Genomic DNA, 13,586 nt, shown 5'->3' on the forward strand with positions numbered 1-13,586 from the left:
AGATGAGGCATGTGAAGGGTGTCAAGCTTTACATTAGATCTAGTAATCTGTGTCTCCAAGTGGGCAGTACTACCCCACAGTGCAGGTGTGCTTGAACCACTGGTTTATGGACTGAAAGCTTTAATTGCTGGGGTGTGTGACTTTTTCCCTCTAAAAAGGGAAAGGTAGGCCAAAAGTTTGGGAATCTATCCTCTTAAGTGAATATTACCACTTTAGAGGAATATTGAGTATTATCAATTTGATCATCAACTTAAGTAAATTTTACTTTTTGTCTCCATAAAAGTAAAGCTATAAAAAACCCACCCCAACTTTATTTGTGTAGGACCTGCTTGCTGGTGATAATGGACACAAATATGAACAAAACCTCCAAAATGGGGCAACAAAGTTTCCACTTCACACCTCCCCAGTTATATGTAGCCTGCTCTATTTTTCCCAAAATCTTCATAAATTAAGGGGCTAAATTTCACTTCTGGATTTTGAGAGAAATAACCTTCACATAAATTTCTAATAATTGGCCAAGAATATAAAAAAAAGGTATGTGAGTGGTAGTATCAATATGTACACTCTTCACACCCTAAAATAAGGAACTAAAGAATCAAACATTTTGTGATACTAAAAAATTTATTCACTATACACAGAACATGTCCCCTATGTAAATGTACATGTAAATTACTAAGTAAATTTGGTGAACATTTTCTCAATTACAGAACATACGAAGTCAGTTGGGATGGATAACAGCTCCGTCTACCTCAAAATAAACTTAGTTTTAGCACCCAGAGTCTTTCCTTACAGTCAATGCAAAGCTAAATACTTGTTCGGGGGTTATTTCCTAATGTGTTCGAGGAGGCAGAGTTAACCACTTAATATAACTCTAGTATATCACAGTCACTGCACAATAAATCAGTTTATTACAAATAAAACATTTTCCTCATTTGTATCAATGAGATGCAAATACTGATTTCTTAAAAAAAATTTTAAAGGCAGAGATAACCTCAAAATCACTCATCTTTGATAGCATACTGGAATTTTACAATTACATCAGAATGAGTGGTTTAAATTATCAATATACCTCAAAACAATGAGGCCAGACTGTGCTCAGTAAGACATTTATTGAAACTACGTGAATTGTATCTACTTTCTCCCCAATTAACTAAGATGTTTTCCCCACACTAAAGGCTCAATGTTTCCTGAATAAACTATGAAAGAGAAGGACCCTCTCTAAGCTGGCTTTCGAGTAGCGCACTTTAAATTACCTGGCAAAGAGTAGTTTAGAAGATGTAAATAGCAGGTGGTGTCCAAGTAAATACACTCAAGACGCCAACAGACTAAACAATTAAGCAGAAACACTGGCACCAGAATAAACCAAGGCTGTTTGCCAGTAACAGCAAAAAAGGGGGAACTGCCTTAAGAGACAACCAAGAAAGAGTTAAAATTGGACCGTATCTCATCCCCCCCACCGCCCATTTTCAGACAGACCAATAGAGGCACTCTAAGAGACGATGGCTGTCTTCCTCAATATTCAGACATCTTAATTTTCAGTAATTATGAGCCTATTAGCCACGAATCACTATAAACCTATTCATACTTAGGGAATAGTTTCCACAGGTACAACGTTGAATTTCCTTTTATTTGTCCTAAAATGCTTACTTTCAAACTTGAAAGGACTTCAATTATTCCATGTAGTTTTCATTAACATTCCTTTGTCTTCCCAGAGCAGAGTCAAAATAGTCACACGGTGCGCACACTGCAGCACCGTCCACCCACCCTCTGGTCGCGCGAACTGCCCTTCTTTGGTTCTGTTGCCGCTTTCTCAGCTCTTTCTTGAAGTGTAGTGAGCAGAACTGTACTGGGTATTCCAGCTGCAGTTTGGTCTTAAATAAAAGAAGGATGTTTGTCAGTTTGGTTTTCTTTATTCTTCTCTGTGGTATACAGGGTTTTGTTAGTTGAACTGGATGTAGCAGCTTACTGGGCCAAATTTTCAAGAAATAGTACAATAGTTTCCAGGTCTTTTCCCCTGGGCTGTAACTTATAAGCCCACACTCTATGTAGCACCTTTCCTTTCTCACTGAAGCATCATTATCTGTCATTTTTCTTCTTGCTTACTTGGCTTCAAAAAAAAAAATGCAGAGAGCTTTAAGTAAAAAGAGGGAAACTAGCAACCCTCCCTTGAGTCTTGATATGACCTACTCCACTTAATATTGAGCACAGTGCCAGACACACAGTAGGTACTCAGTAATTCTGAGACACAACTCAAAGTTAATTTAAAACACCATGTGAAAATTAAGGATCTTCATCAAGGACCTGGAAGGGTCCTAACTACCTTGAATATAAAAATACGATCAAATGTTCAGTTCTATTGAGACGGAGAACAATTTTAATGGATCATCTGAATCTACTTTTGGGATTCATGTGCTTATCCACTGCCTACCTTTAAGTTTCTCATTGAAACTTAGAGTCTGTGATACTAGTTGAGTTTATTTTATCTCATAAATTGTAATACATTTAAAGAAAATCCTATGGCTATCAGGTCTACACTTAAATGTTGACTCTGCCACTTAAAACATCTTTGTGACCTCTTTGTGTCTTTCTTTCACTAATTAGTGCTATGGGGATAATAAAAGGATCTTCTCACAGGGTTTTGTGCAAAGGAAATGATTTAACATGTAAAGATTTTAAAACAGTGTCTGGCACATCATATATACTCAATATATATCAGCTACACTTAAAATATCAAGTACCTAGAATTCAAACCACAAAACACGTAAATCACTTCTCAGAATGTTTAACACTTACTATTAACTGCTCACCAATATTCAATGCAAAACACTATAAACCATGCCCATAAATATAGGGTTAAATGTATATGGTTTAGGAAGGAGAGAGAATTATTGGTCCATCCAATAATGAAATTTACAGTTGCGGCATCAAATTTCATTTGACCATGTTAACACTATCCTATCAACCTCTTGGTCAACCCAAGAGGCTTTATGAGCAATCATGAAAGAAATTTTACATTACATAAAATATTTTTAAGTATATGTAAGAGATGTCGTTTTCTGGCAAGTTCTATCATTTCCAAAGCAAAGTTAATTGTGCCCAGTGCAATACTGATATAAGGGATTCCTAAATCCAAAAGGATTGTTTTCATTGTTGTCTTAGAATATTGCAAACTATTAATAATTCCAGTTAATCATTATTTCCTTCATTTTGTTTTTATTATAGCATGTTTGCTTAATTTACAGCAAGCAGAAAATAAGCTGGGTCTTGTTTTGATCCAAACATCAATGTTTTAAAGGTTGTACACAATATTTGTTAAAAAGAACATATAAAAATACCTTTTTAGAAGCTTCTATAAGAAAGAAAATACAAAGTTTAACCCCACAACTTTCCTCTTTGCTAGAACTGCAAACTACTGCTACAATTTTAAATAGACTTTTGTTGTTTAAACTATACATCCAGGAAAATCTAAAAAAATTAAAGAAACGTGCATATAAATGATTGCATAGCAGAACATGAACATTAACTGCAAACAGTAAAGAAATGAAAGTTAGAAATCCTATCAAATATACAAAGGTTCTAGAATCAATCCTTCAAAACACATTCCACAAACAATTTTTAAAACCAACGTTTGTTCTTTACAGGCAGGTCTAGATTAACGAAAACCAAAAGTGGAAACAGTAATCCTCTAAAAGGAATTGCTTCTTCACAGCACTTCTTACTTTTATCTGCAAGCAAGCAATCTGGGACTTTAGAAGATGCTAGCTTTGATTCAGATGTGGTTTAGACATGTCAAATCACCTTTCCTATCCCCAAAATGATCTTTCAGAGAAATATTAGAAATTATAAATGGCTAAGGGTAATTACTTTATTTTTTGGTCAGGTATTGCCAGGTCTACAAAAATAATAAAAGAATTCCAAGATGTCACTCTTGCTTAATGAGTAAATTTTCCACCCAAAATATTTAAAATCTCATGGCACCACAGAATCACCTAGATATGGGAGTGTTGTCTTTCAACTTGCTTCACATTAAATGAACTTGAATCATAAGAGGCCTTGTTCGTGAAGCAGGCACCATACAAAGCCTACTTTCAAACTATTTGCTTCTAATGAAGAAAACTAAGCAATATTATGGGCATCAACAATGCTCTTTAAAATTTAGAGCAAACTACAAGAGTACCCCCCACCCTGAAATTAGTTTTGCAATCATCCATCTGCTCAAACTCGAATTTTTCCTTAAGTTTCCATGTTTCAAGTCTTCATAGAAACCAGGAGGAAAAAAAAAACAGTAAAGGCTCCATGTTTTAGTCACTCAATCTCCCTGAAAAATGCTACTTAACCCAGCTGGCTAATGAAAGAATCATTCTACACTGCAAATTGAAATAAACTCATCAACCATAGGCCTAGTATCCTAACACGCCATGAAGGTCCACCTGAACCTAAATGTGTCTGAGCAGTCAAGTGTTGTCCTGTTGCTACCACCTCACGTTTGTATCACTCTATCTTAACAATCTACATTTCTAGGTTAACAGTTCTACCAAATACGGCTATGAAAGTTTATTTTTAATAAGACAATGTTGCAAATTATGGTCAACCAGCATCTTTTTACCAATACTTCAAACATAAAAAATGAGAATTTTTACAAAAATATACAGAGACACCACAAATTGGTAGCTGCCCATAACATTAAACAAACTGGACTCTTTTAAGTGGCTTCTCAACAGCATATCATTTTAATTAAAACCATTGCCTGGTACAGGGAAAACTAACAAGTGTTTTTTTTAAGCATCATTGCAACATTGTATTCCTGATAATTTAAGTAAACCAAAACTATGAGTAAATGAATGATACATGCCTAAAAATATCATGTTTTATATACTATTAGTGGCCACTGGACTTAGGACTAGTCCAAGACCTTGATCTAGATTTTGACCTAGACCTAGACTGTGATCTTGACTGAGATTTGGATCTAGGTGGTTCTTTTTTCCTTGATTCCTTTTCATATCTTGAGCCAGACTTAAAATGTGTTTTGGAATCTGTTTTAGAGGTGCCTCTAGTTTTGGTGTGAGATGCAGACCTAGAACGTGATTTAGCCTTCATTTCTTTCTTGGGCTGGGACTTGGACCGTGATCTTGAATTGGATTTAGATCTTGAAAAAGATCGATTTCGGTGTTTGAATCTTTCAAAACAGAGGAGAGATACAATTAGAGTAAAAAATTAGATTCTATAGTAATCAAATTTGTTATCTTTAGAGTAAAAGTTCACTCTGAAATTGAAAATTATATATATATATATACAGGTCTTTTTTTCAAATCAAAATTATTTACCTATCATTGTTGGAATGGCTTCTGCTACGTCGTGGTCTTCCAGCCGGTCTACTGCTAAAGATTAGTAGAAGAAAAAAAAAGCAACAGATGTCTATTTGCAGGTTCTCTTAAAGTTTCTTAATTTTTAAAAAAGTGAACTGTAAAACTTAAAAACCTAAAATCGTCTTAGTCTCAATGAAGCATTTAGTATATAATGAAAGCATATAAAATTTAACGTGCTAGCAAACTTTTCTAATCAACAGTCCACTGTGCTACACATGCACACCACTTACTTTCGAGGACTATACGATCTTCTGTAGTTGTAATCAAAAGACCGACTTCTTGATCTCCTCCTTTCATAGCTTCGGCTTCGAGAACGCCTGTATCTGTCATAATCATCATAGCGAGAAGAACTGTATACATTCCTTCCTTCCTTGGCCTTCATCTGATTTGGTGCTATGAAATATATAAAAACAAGTTATTTAGAAATATCACGAGGGAGGTGGTGAGATAAATGTTATTTTGTAGGATAATCAACTATGTGAAACAATCTGTATGAATTAATGACGCATAAGCTCTGTAAACCTTCACCTAACTCATTAAAAAGTAAAAATGCAACATTACAACCACAATCAAACCCTCAAATTATAGGGGAAAAAAAGAGTAACATATTACTTCCCTGCAGGTTTTCCCCCTACACACCCATCTGTTGTGGTCAATATTAATCTTGGAAAGTTTATCTTTTCAAGGAAGTCTATTAGAAGGTTTTCATGTTAAGAATGACCGTATTTACTCGTGTATAAGCCGAGTTTTCCAGCACATTTTAAATGCCGTTTTTGTGGTAAAATTAGGTGCCTCCGCTGATATTTGGGTCAGTTTATACTCGAATATATACGGTATATCCTATCCTCTCTTGCATTTCCCCCCAAAGTTCTTTCCATCTCTTAGCCTAAAAGAATTTTGCAACATTGAACCACAAAGTTAACACAAATGTTGGGAACTATGACCTAAGGGTACTGTGAAAATGCAGCATATCGTTACACAATGTTCTAAGTGACCAGAACAAAGTGGAAAAGCATACTTACAGAATACCTTCTGCAACACAGCTGCAGCCCTCAGTTCTATGAAGCATGTATTTTATGTACGCATATGCAACCTGAGCAATCTGCAGGAATCACTCACTCAACTAACAACTCAGCAGCCTCAGTGCCGTCCAGACTACTCTGACTCACAGCAACCTTTCAGGCAGGGCAGATGGCCCTGTAGGTTTCTGAGACGGTTCCTCTGCAAGAGTACAAAGTCTCTCTCATCTTTCTCCTGTGGAATCAAGAACTGGGGAGTTACTAATAGTTTGTGCCCACCTGTTTACTCTCTTCATCGATGACTTTAATTTCTATCCTTTAGTATGTTGGCCAAGAATAGTATAATGGCTAAGCCAAAATGCAAACCAAAATCCATCTGCCATTAAAGGCTGTACCCTTGCCCTGCCTCAGCACTGTGTAGCGAAGATCTGGGATATGCATGTACAAATCAAATCCCACTGCGGTCAAGTTAATTCCGCCTTAGTGAACTATGGAACACAATGAACGGGTCAACTGAGTCAACAGGGCTTTTTTTTTTTTTTAAAAAAACCCTCAAACTCACCTGTAGCCCTTGGACTTAGCTGAAAACTCCCTAGTATGAGAAAAAGCAAATGACTGTTAGCCCAAGGGCATAGTACTGGAAGACTTTGGTGCAAATCTCCTGCCTTGAGGTTGCCTGAAGAATGGTGGCTAGGAATTGCCCTATACTCACTATTTTAACATCCTCTTTTTGATTGATGACATGTACTATTCTGGTAGGTGTGAATCTGCCATTGTGAATTATCATTTAAAGTCTTGCCCAACCAGTCACTAAAGAGTTTAATCTGTAGAAGTCAACAATTCCTGTATTGTAGTTCATAGCTGACCTCTATATAATTACTACCTCAGTTTTAAATTCTGTACCACTGGCTAAACTAGTGACACTCTCAATGCATAGTGGTTATACACACTGGGCTGCTAAACCACAAAAAACCAGCCGTTTGAAACCACCCAAAAACCCACAGGGTAAGGATGCGGCGTTCTACTCCTGTTGATGGCAGTGGAAATGCTACATGGGGGATGATTAATAATGCCAATATAAAATGACAATGTCTCTAAGGTGAACCAGATACAAATGCATACAAATAAAAAATATATATGAATGGATTTTGAACTTGCACTTAATTCTGGCCTCAATATAGGAACAATTAGGTCCTATGGCAGGGCCTTGCTTGATGCTCGCTCATTCTTATGAAGACATCACTGAAGGTATGGGAGCTATATAGTAAAGCGGGCAAAGAAACTAAATGGTACCTGCCTATCAGAAGGAAGAGTCTGGGGCCTTAAAGGCTTGTCTTCAAATAAACAGCCATCTAAGTAAGGTATACACTTAAGTCCCATGGAGGCCCATCAGCCTGTGTAATCCAAGGATTGTATATAATAAAATCCAAATCCAATGGAGGAAAAGGTATCAGGCATTAAATTGTGAACACCTGGTTTACAGAAAAATATGGATGACAGTGGAAGCCCCAAATCCACATGAATTGAGAATCCTCCCTGATCATAGTTGAGCCTTGTTACCAAAGAACATTGCAAAAGTTATGGCAGATGTAGTCAGGTTAAAAGTGTATTATCTTTTGATCTCTCCTTTTACCCATTTTAAAGTTATTTCAGCTAAAAACATTGAAAATACTTAGAAATCTTAAAGCAAAAGGATGCAGCATGTTAGACATTTTAAGGGTACTTACTCTTACGATCTCCCTGTGCAAATTGGATTTCAATTTGACGGCCACAAATCCATTTTCTGTCCAAATTATGTAAAGCATCTTCGGCATCACGAACATCCTCAAATGTGCTAAAGGTTAAGGGGCTTGGGAAATTTTGAAAACTTTGGTAATGAATGGGAGGATCATTTGATTAAGTGTGGAACTTGCAATTTCTCATTAATTCTAGAAAAACCAATCAGATCCTACTTAACTAGTTTGGCTGACTCACATAGGAACTTCATGATTTCCTATGGCATAAGTTTTTCTAAAACCATGTGAACGTACCTTCTAGTTATTATGAAAATAAAGCTGTCATAGCTTAATCAACAGGTAATCCTATGGAAAAAATTTCACTGCATTTTAAGAACTTCACAAAACAAGGTAAAAAACTAAGTTCTACATTGGATAGAGGGAAAAAATCTTTAAAAATAAAAGTTACTGTTTCAAATGAAAATGCCAATAGTTTTTATGTAAAGACCTTGCATAATAAAATAACCTCAAATCGTATTGCCTTTCTTGGATATATGTAACTTATTTCATGTATGTTTTCCTTGCATCACACACAGAAAACTGACAGGCTAGCCACTTGTGAGTATCAAGACTGGATCATTAAGCAATACATCATTGTATCTATGCAGATGGTAAAAGCATGCTGTGGACAAATAAGAGGATACTAAAGGATCCCAGACTGAGACAGAGCTTCCAGCAAAGAAATGGATCTGGAACTGAATTTCAACCAGAGAAATTCAATATAGTGTTTACTGGCCTGAAGCAGAACTGCTAGTATCAGTATTGTATATTTGAAACTGAGCTGCTGTGTCTTGTCCTCCATTTTATACTAGCAATCACAATGTATGAAGTCTGGCTTTATGGACTTATTCTGTGCAAATTTAGTTCTTCTCTCCAAACCGCCACTTTAAACAGAAGCAAAATGCATTCAGGTTAGCTGGGAAATTTTCTTAGATTACTTTTCTAACCTAGCCATTTCTATTTCTTAAATTTGAGAAAAAACAAAAAAGTGGCAGTTCTCAAAAGTCAATTAAGCTCTTAAAAAAGTAACAAATTCTCTTTACCATGACTGATACTTGTGTCCTACTCTGGGAATCCAAATGGCCTTGCTTCCATGCGTTCCTACTTACTGTGAAAGGGACTAAGGCCAGCAGGGTGAAGGTTCCCAGGTCTCTTCCAAAGGCTATCATGTGAAGGTTTAATGAAAGGAGGGGCTTTCCCAAGTCTGAAATCATTGGGTCCAACAAAAAAGTCCTAGAGTTCAGAACACGAACTCAACATCCTAAAGGTTAATGTAGCTGGGCTTAAAAAAAAATTAGGACTAATTTCACTTATTGGGTTACCCTTTTAGGCAGAGTTTATAAGAAAAAACAAACAAACCAACAAACCACCTAGTAAATCAAGGAAACTATAAAGATGGTTAATGAGGTTAATAAAATCTTCCTCTGGCTCCTCTCTCAATAGAATCCTGGGCTGAGTGGACCATGGCTTAGGTTCTACTTTCCCTGTCTACACCCCCCCCCCCTTCCTCCATGATAAAGGGAAGAACAGACTAACAGAACTGGGCTGAGTAGAAGGCAGAGGCCTGGCCAAGTATCATTCTGATACCAGCCACAGCAAATAGTGTACTTCAGTGTTATTTCTAAAAACAAAATTAATACTGTTACTCATTTCCTTTACAGATTTATAGAAGTTCAAGAAAGGCTTACTGAAAAGAAAAGAACCACTCTCCCTTGGATTTCTTTAGGTGACAATTCTTTTTCTGGTTCTCATCTTACTCAATCTTAGCTCAAACTAGGTAAAACCACTCACTGCCTTTGTTTACCAGGCTAGACAGAACTTCTTTTCCTTTCTTTAATCAAGTTTTGTAATCAGGTTTCACACTGACCTTCATCAAATCCTGGCCCCCAGTCAGGAGCAGCTTTTGGGCACCACCCTCACGATCAGAATCTTATGAGGACTCAGCTAACTTGAAGTTTCAAGAAGCCCACTGAATTATTGGATCTGACCTCACAAGACCAGTCATTTCTACGTAGCAGTGAGTGAACGTGCCTGACTCCCCTGTAAGCTGTTCTGAAGAGTTAGCCCAAGTCCAGAACCTCTCGCTACTCCAAAGAGCTCTCTGTCTGCTATCCCCTGGCCTCTGAGTACCTGCTGCAGAACAGATAGGCCAAGTTTAAGCTTAACAATATCACATCCTGGTATACTTTTAACTCAACAAGAGAATGTGCATTCATACAAAACCACAATTACAACATCCAAGGGCCACACAAATCAAGTTACAGGTTTTGTCACTGGACCAAACCAGAATAATTTTGAAAGTTAACTGCTTACAAACCATTTTTTAAAAAAGAAAAAGAAAAGAAAAGGAAAATTGTTATTCTGTAGGATACATCAGGTATGACTCCTTTAATCTTGGCCATCATTCAACTTCATCTTGACCTTTAACTCTTTAAGTGCTTGTCAGAAGGACTTGTCATGAGATGCTTGGCCAAATATGACAGATGGCTTTATCTTTAACTTTGAAAAACAACCTTTTCCCCCTTTTGTAGATAAAGCGAGGCTTTGTCTCCCATTAGGCTTGTCCTTCTTCCAGCTTTTCTTTATTTTTTCTTTTCCCAAACTCTCCCTTCTCTTCAAGCCTGATCCTTAAGAGGTCTTTGGCTTGTCTACTTGCCTTAAGTGTTGAACTCTACTCTAAAGGTTCTTTCATGCTTTCTCTTTGGGGTCGCCATAACTGTACAGCTTTACAATCTCTGAGGTAACAACAGAGGACAGCAAATTAGGGGACAATATTAAAGAAGTTTACCTCATTGTTAAACAATTCGTTTCTGATCAAGTGATTCAAATTAAAAAAACAATACCAGAACTTTACATTGCCAAGCACAAGAACATTCATTTTTAACGTAATTAAAAGTGGTAGCAACCAGTGCATTCAAATTTAAATCACATATCATAATCATGGATGAGTTTCAGTAACATGAATGGGAATTTAATACTATAAATATTTTTTGATTAACTTTAAGAAATAATAAGAGCAATGTGAGCCAGAAATTATTTTCAAGAAATCTGAAGACATAAGACATTACAGGACAAAAACAAACTGCTTTTTAAATGTTACCTCTTACATAAACTTGAATTTCAAACTTCAACACCCCTCACTAATCAGCCATCTGAAGAAAGGATATTGAACATAAGCAAATCCTCTTGGACGTCGCGTGTAGAAATCAAGTGGAACATACACATCAACTATAGGACCATAGCGACCAAATTCTCGACGTAAATCTTCAGACCTAAAACATCATAAAAAGACCCCAAATTTTTATGCTCACATCCTTGAAAGTTTCTTTGTAGGAAGTCAGAGATCTTTCTATAATATCTCAAACAATGAAAGGAATTTGTTTCTACGGGAATCTTAAAACAGGCGAGCTCAGCTTTCTAAAGCTCAAGGTAAGAACCAAATTTAGGAACATATTTTTGTTCAAGAAAGCTACTAAACACCCACCAACCTGCCACCACCCCAAACCCACTGGTGCCGCCCGGATTCCAACTCAGAGACCCCAGAGGACAGAAAAACATTGCCCGATAGGGTTTTCCAAGGAGCAAATCTTTATAGAAGTTGAATGCCACATCTTCGTTCCACAGAGCAACTGGTGAGTTAAAAACCACCGACCTTTCGGTTGGCAGATGAGTGCTTTAACCATTGTGTCACCAGGGCTCCTTAGTGAAAGCTACAGAATCCAAGAGTTTGGGAGATAAGATACAATTTATAACCACTATCACTATTTTACATTAACATGTCCAGGGATCGGGCTAACAATAGGCATAAAGCAATCTGATCACAATTGTTTTTTACCGACCTTGTTCATTTTTTAATGAAAAAAGAAAACATAAAATCAGGTTGTAGTTATGTCCCTGTTGTTTTCAAAAATACATACTTATTGTTGGTCCCCAACACTGCGGATATAGGGTAAGGCGGATATGCCTTGAAAAAATTACATAGGGGGCTTCAAAAAGTTCGTGGAAATGTAGTCAAGACGATGAATTTTACCCCCATAATCTTTTTGAAGCCCTCTCATACACAACCCTTAAAAACAATGTCAAAAATCACACGCACGCGACACAGAAACCATGCTTTCTTGTCTTAGTTGAAGTGTATAGCAAAAAAGAAAAAACCGCGGAATCACACACGGCTAAAAAAAAAACCATACAAAAACAGAATATTGACGAATTGTTAAATATGCAGTCTTATTTTGTGATATCTTCCAAAATACTGCGAAGGCAATTCGAAGAAATTAAGAGAAACGGTGGGAGTGCAACCAGCTTAAGGTACGCGCCGGATTAATCTGGTTATCCACAACCTAATGGCCGAGGCTCCCCCTCCCCTCTCAAAGGGCCCGAATTTCAAGGCACGAGTCAGACGGAAAACCCCCCGAAATCTCATCATTCCCTATCTCCAAAGATACCGTACGTACAAAATCCAGGCCGTGTTTAAAATGTACCAAATAGTTGGGTAACAATTCCCTCCCCTTCCGTCGGGCCCGTTATTCCAGTACAAAGCGATCCGACTTTTGTTTTAGGTCTAAGGAAAGCAAGATCTCTGACCGAGGGGGCGTGCACCCCAAAGAAGGCAAACTTCAAAATCAATGGGGCGCCGAGTCCGGGGGCGGCCAGGCCGTGGCGGCGGCGGCAGCGTGCGCCCCAAGGCAGCGTGCGGGACCGGCCCCCGGACTGCGAGGGGGAGGGGAAGCAAAAGCGCCGCCACGCGGCCCGCGCTCCCCGCGGCGGCCTGGCGCGGGCCCGGGGCGTCTCCCTCTCCCCCGCGGCGGTTGGGGCTGCCGGCGCGGCCTGCTTGGGGAGCTCAGACCGCGCGGGCCCCGCCATCTTCATCCCCTCCCCCGGCCCAGCGCCGCCGCCGCCCTCCCGGCGCCCCCGCGGCCTCCACCGTCCTCCCGGCGCCCCTCCGCCGCACATACCTGGTGTCGTCAGCCACGTTCCTCACGAACAGAGACGTGTTGGGGGGGCGCAGGTAGCGGGACATGTCGGCGGGGTGACTCTCAGCCAGGGGCACTAACGGGCTCCGCAAACCGTCCGCACGTCCTGCGGCGGCTCCTCACACACGCAGCCGGAGGGCTCCGCTACAGCCACAGACGCTTCTCGCGAGACTTCGCTCCCGCCGCCGCCCCGCCCCGCCTCCGCCGACCGGCAACGGCTCTTTCCCGCGAGACCACGGGGCGCGCGCCTGCGCACGCAGGCGGCCGGGGCTCGCGCCGCAGCCTCAGTCTCATTCATTGGCTTCTCGCGCCGCCTCTTCCTTTAACTCCAACCCGCCCTTTCTTTCTCTGGCACTCAATTTTCCCGCTCTTTTCCGCCTGGTCTAAGCCCCAAGCCTGGAAGCCGGGCTTGTACCCCTCACGCCAAACTCCATCATTATGGCTGCCTGCGGA

The 13,586-nt window shown here is 39.2% G+C and overlaps 1 protein-coding gene across 5 annotated transcripts; it reads right to left on the reverse strand.

Moving 5' to 3' along the window:
- Positions 1 to 608: 608 nt before the first annotated feature.
- On the reverse strand, positions 609 to 13,307 carry SRSF10 (serine and arginine rich splicing factor 10). Of its 5 annotated transcripts, none has more exons than XM_075552495.1 (6): positions 13,116 to 13,306; positions 11,326 to 11,432; positions 8,113 to 8,214; positions 5,597 to 5,759; positions 5,325 to 5,375; positions 609 to 1,871 (listed from the first exon to the last, which is right to left on the reverse strand). In XM_075552495.1, the coding sequence occupies exons 1-6, from the start codon at positions 13,178 to 13,180 to the stop codon at positions 1,811 to 1,813; spliced, it is 549 nt and encodes a 182-aa protein (XP_075408610.1). In that variant the 5' UTR covers positions 13,181 to 13,306; the 3' UTR covers positions 609 to 1,810. The 5 variants fall into 5 exon arrangements, with proteins under 5 accessions (XP_075408610.1, XP_075408621.1, XP_075408600.1 ...); XM_075552485.1 differs by having other exon boundaries at positions 610 to 1,871; positions 5,325 to 5,378; positions 13,116 to 13,303; XM_075552476.1 differs by lacking the exon at positions 609 to 1,871 and adding an exon at positions 4,005 to 5,176 and having other exon boundaries at positions 13,116 to 13,307.
- Positions 13,308 to 13,586: the final 279 nt, after the last annotated feature.

This window comes from Tenrec ecaudatus, chromosome 1 (assembly GCF_050624435.1).
Source record: "Tenrec ecaudatus isolate mTenEca1 chromosome 1, mTenEca1.hap1, whole genome shotgun sequence".
In the NCBI taxonomy this organism is placed as follows: domain Eukaryota; kingdom Metazoa; phylum Chordata; class Mammalia; order Afrosoricida; family Tenrecidae; genus Tenrec; species Tenrec ecaudatus.

Excerpts from the sequence above, each read along its gene's own strand:
- SRSF10 (XM_075552466.1), bottom strand. The coding sequence starts at position 13,180 with ATGTCCCGCTACCTGCGCCCCCCCAACACGTCTCTGTTCGTGAGGAAC. Across the intron at positions 11,433-13,115 it reads AACGTGGCTGACGACACCAG|GTCTGAAGATTTACGTCGAG; the intron begins GTATGTGCGGCG and ends ATGATGTTTTAG. Across the intron at positions 8,215-11,325 it reads AGGATTTGCTTATGTTCAAT|TTGAGGATGTTCGTGATGCC; the intron begins ATCCTTTCTTCA and ends CCTTTAGCACAT.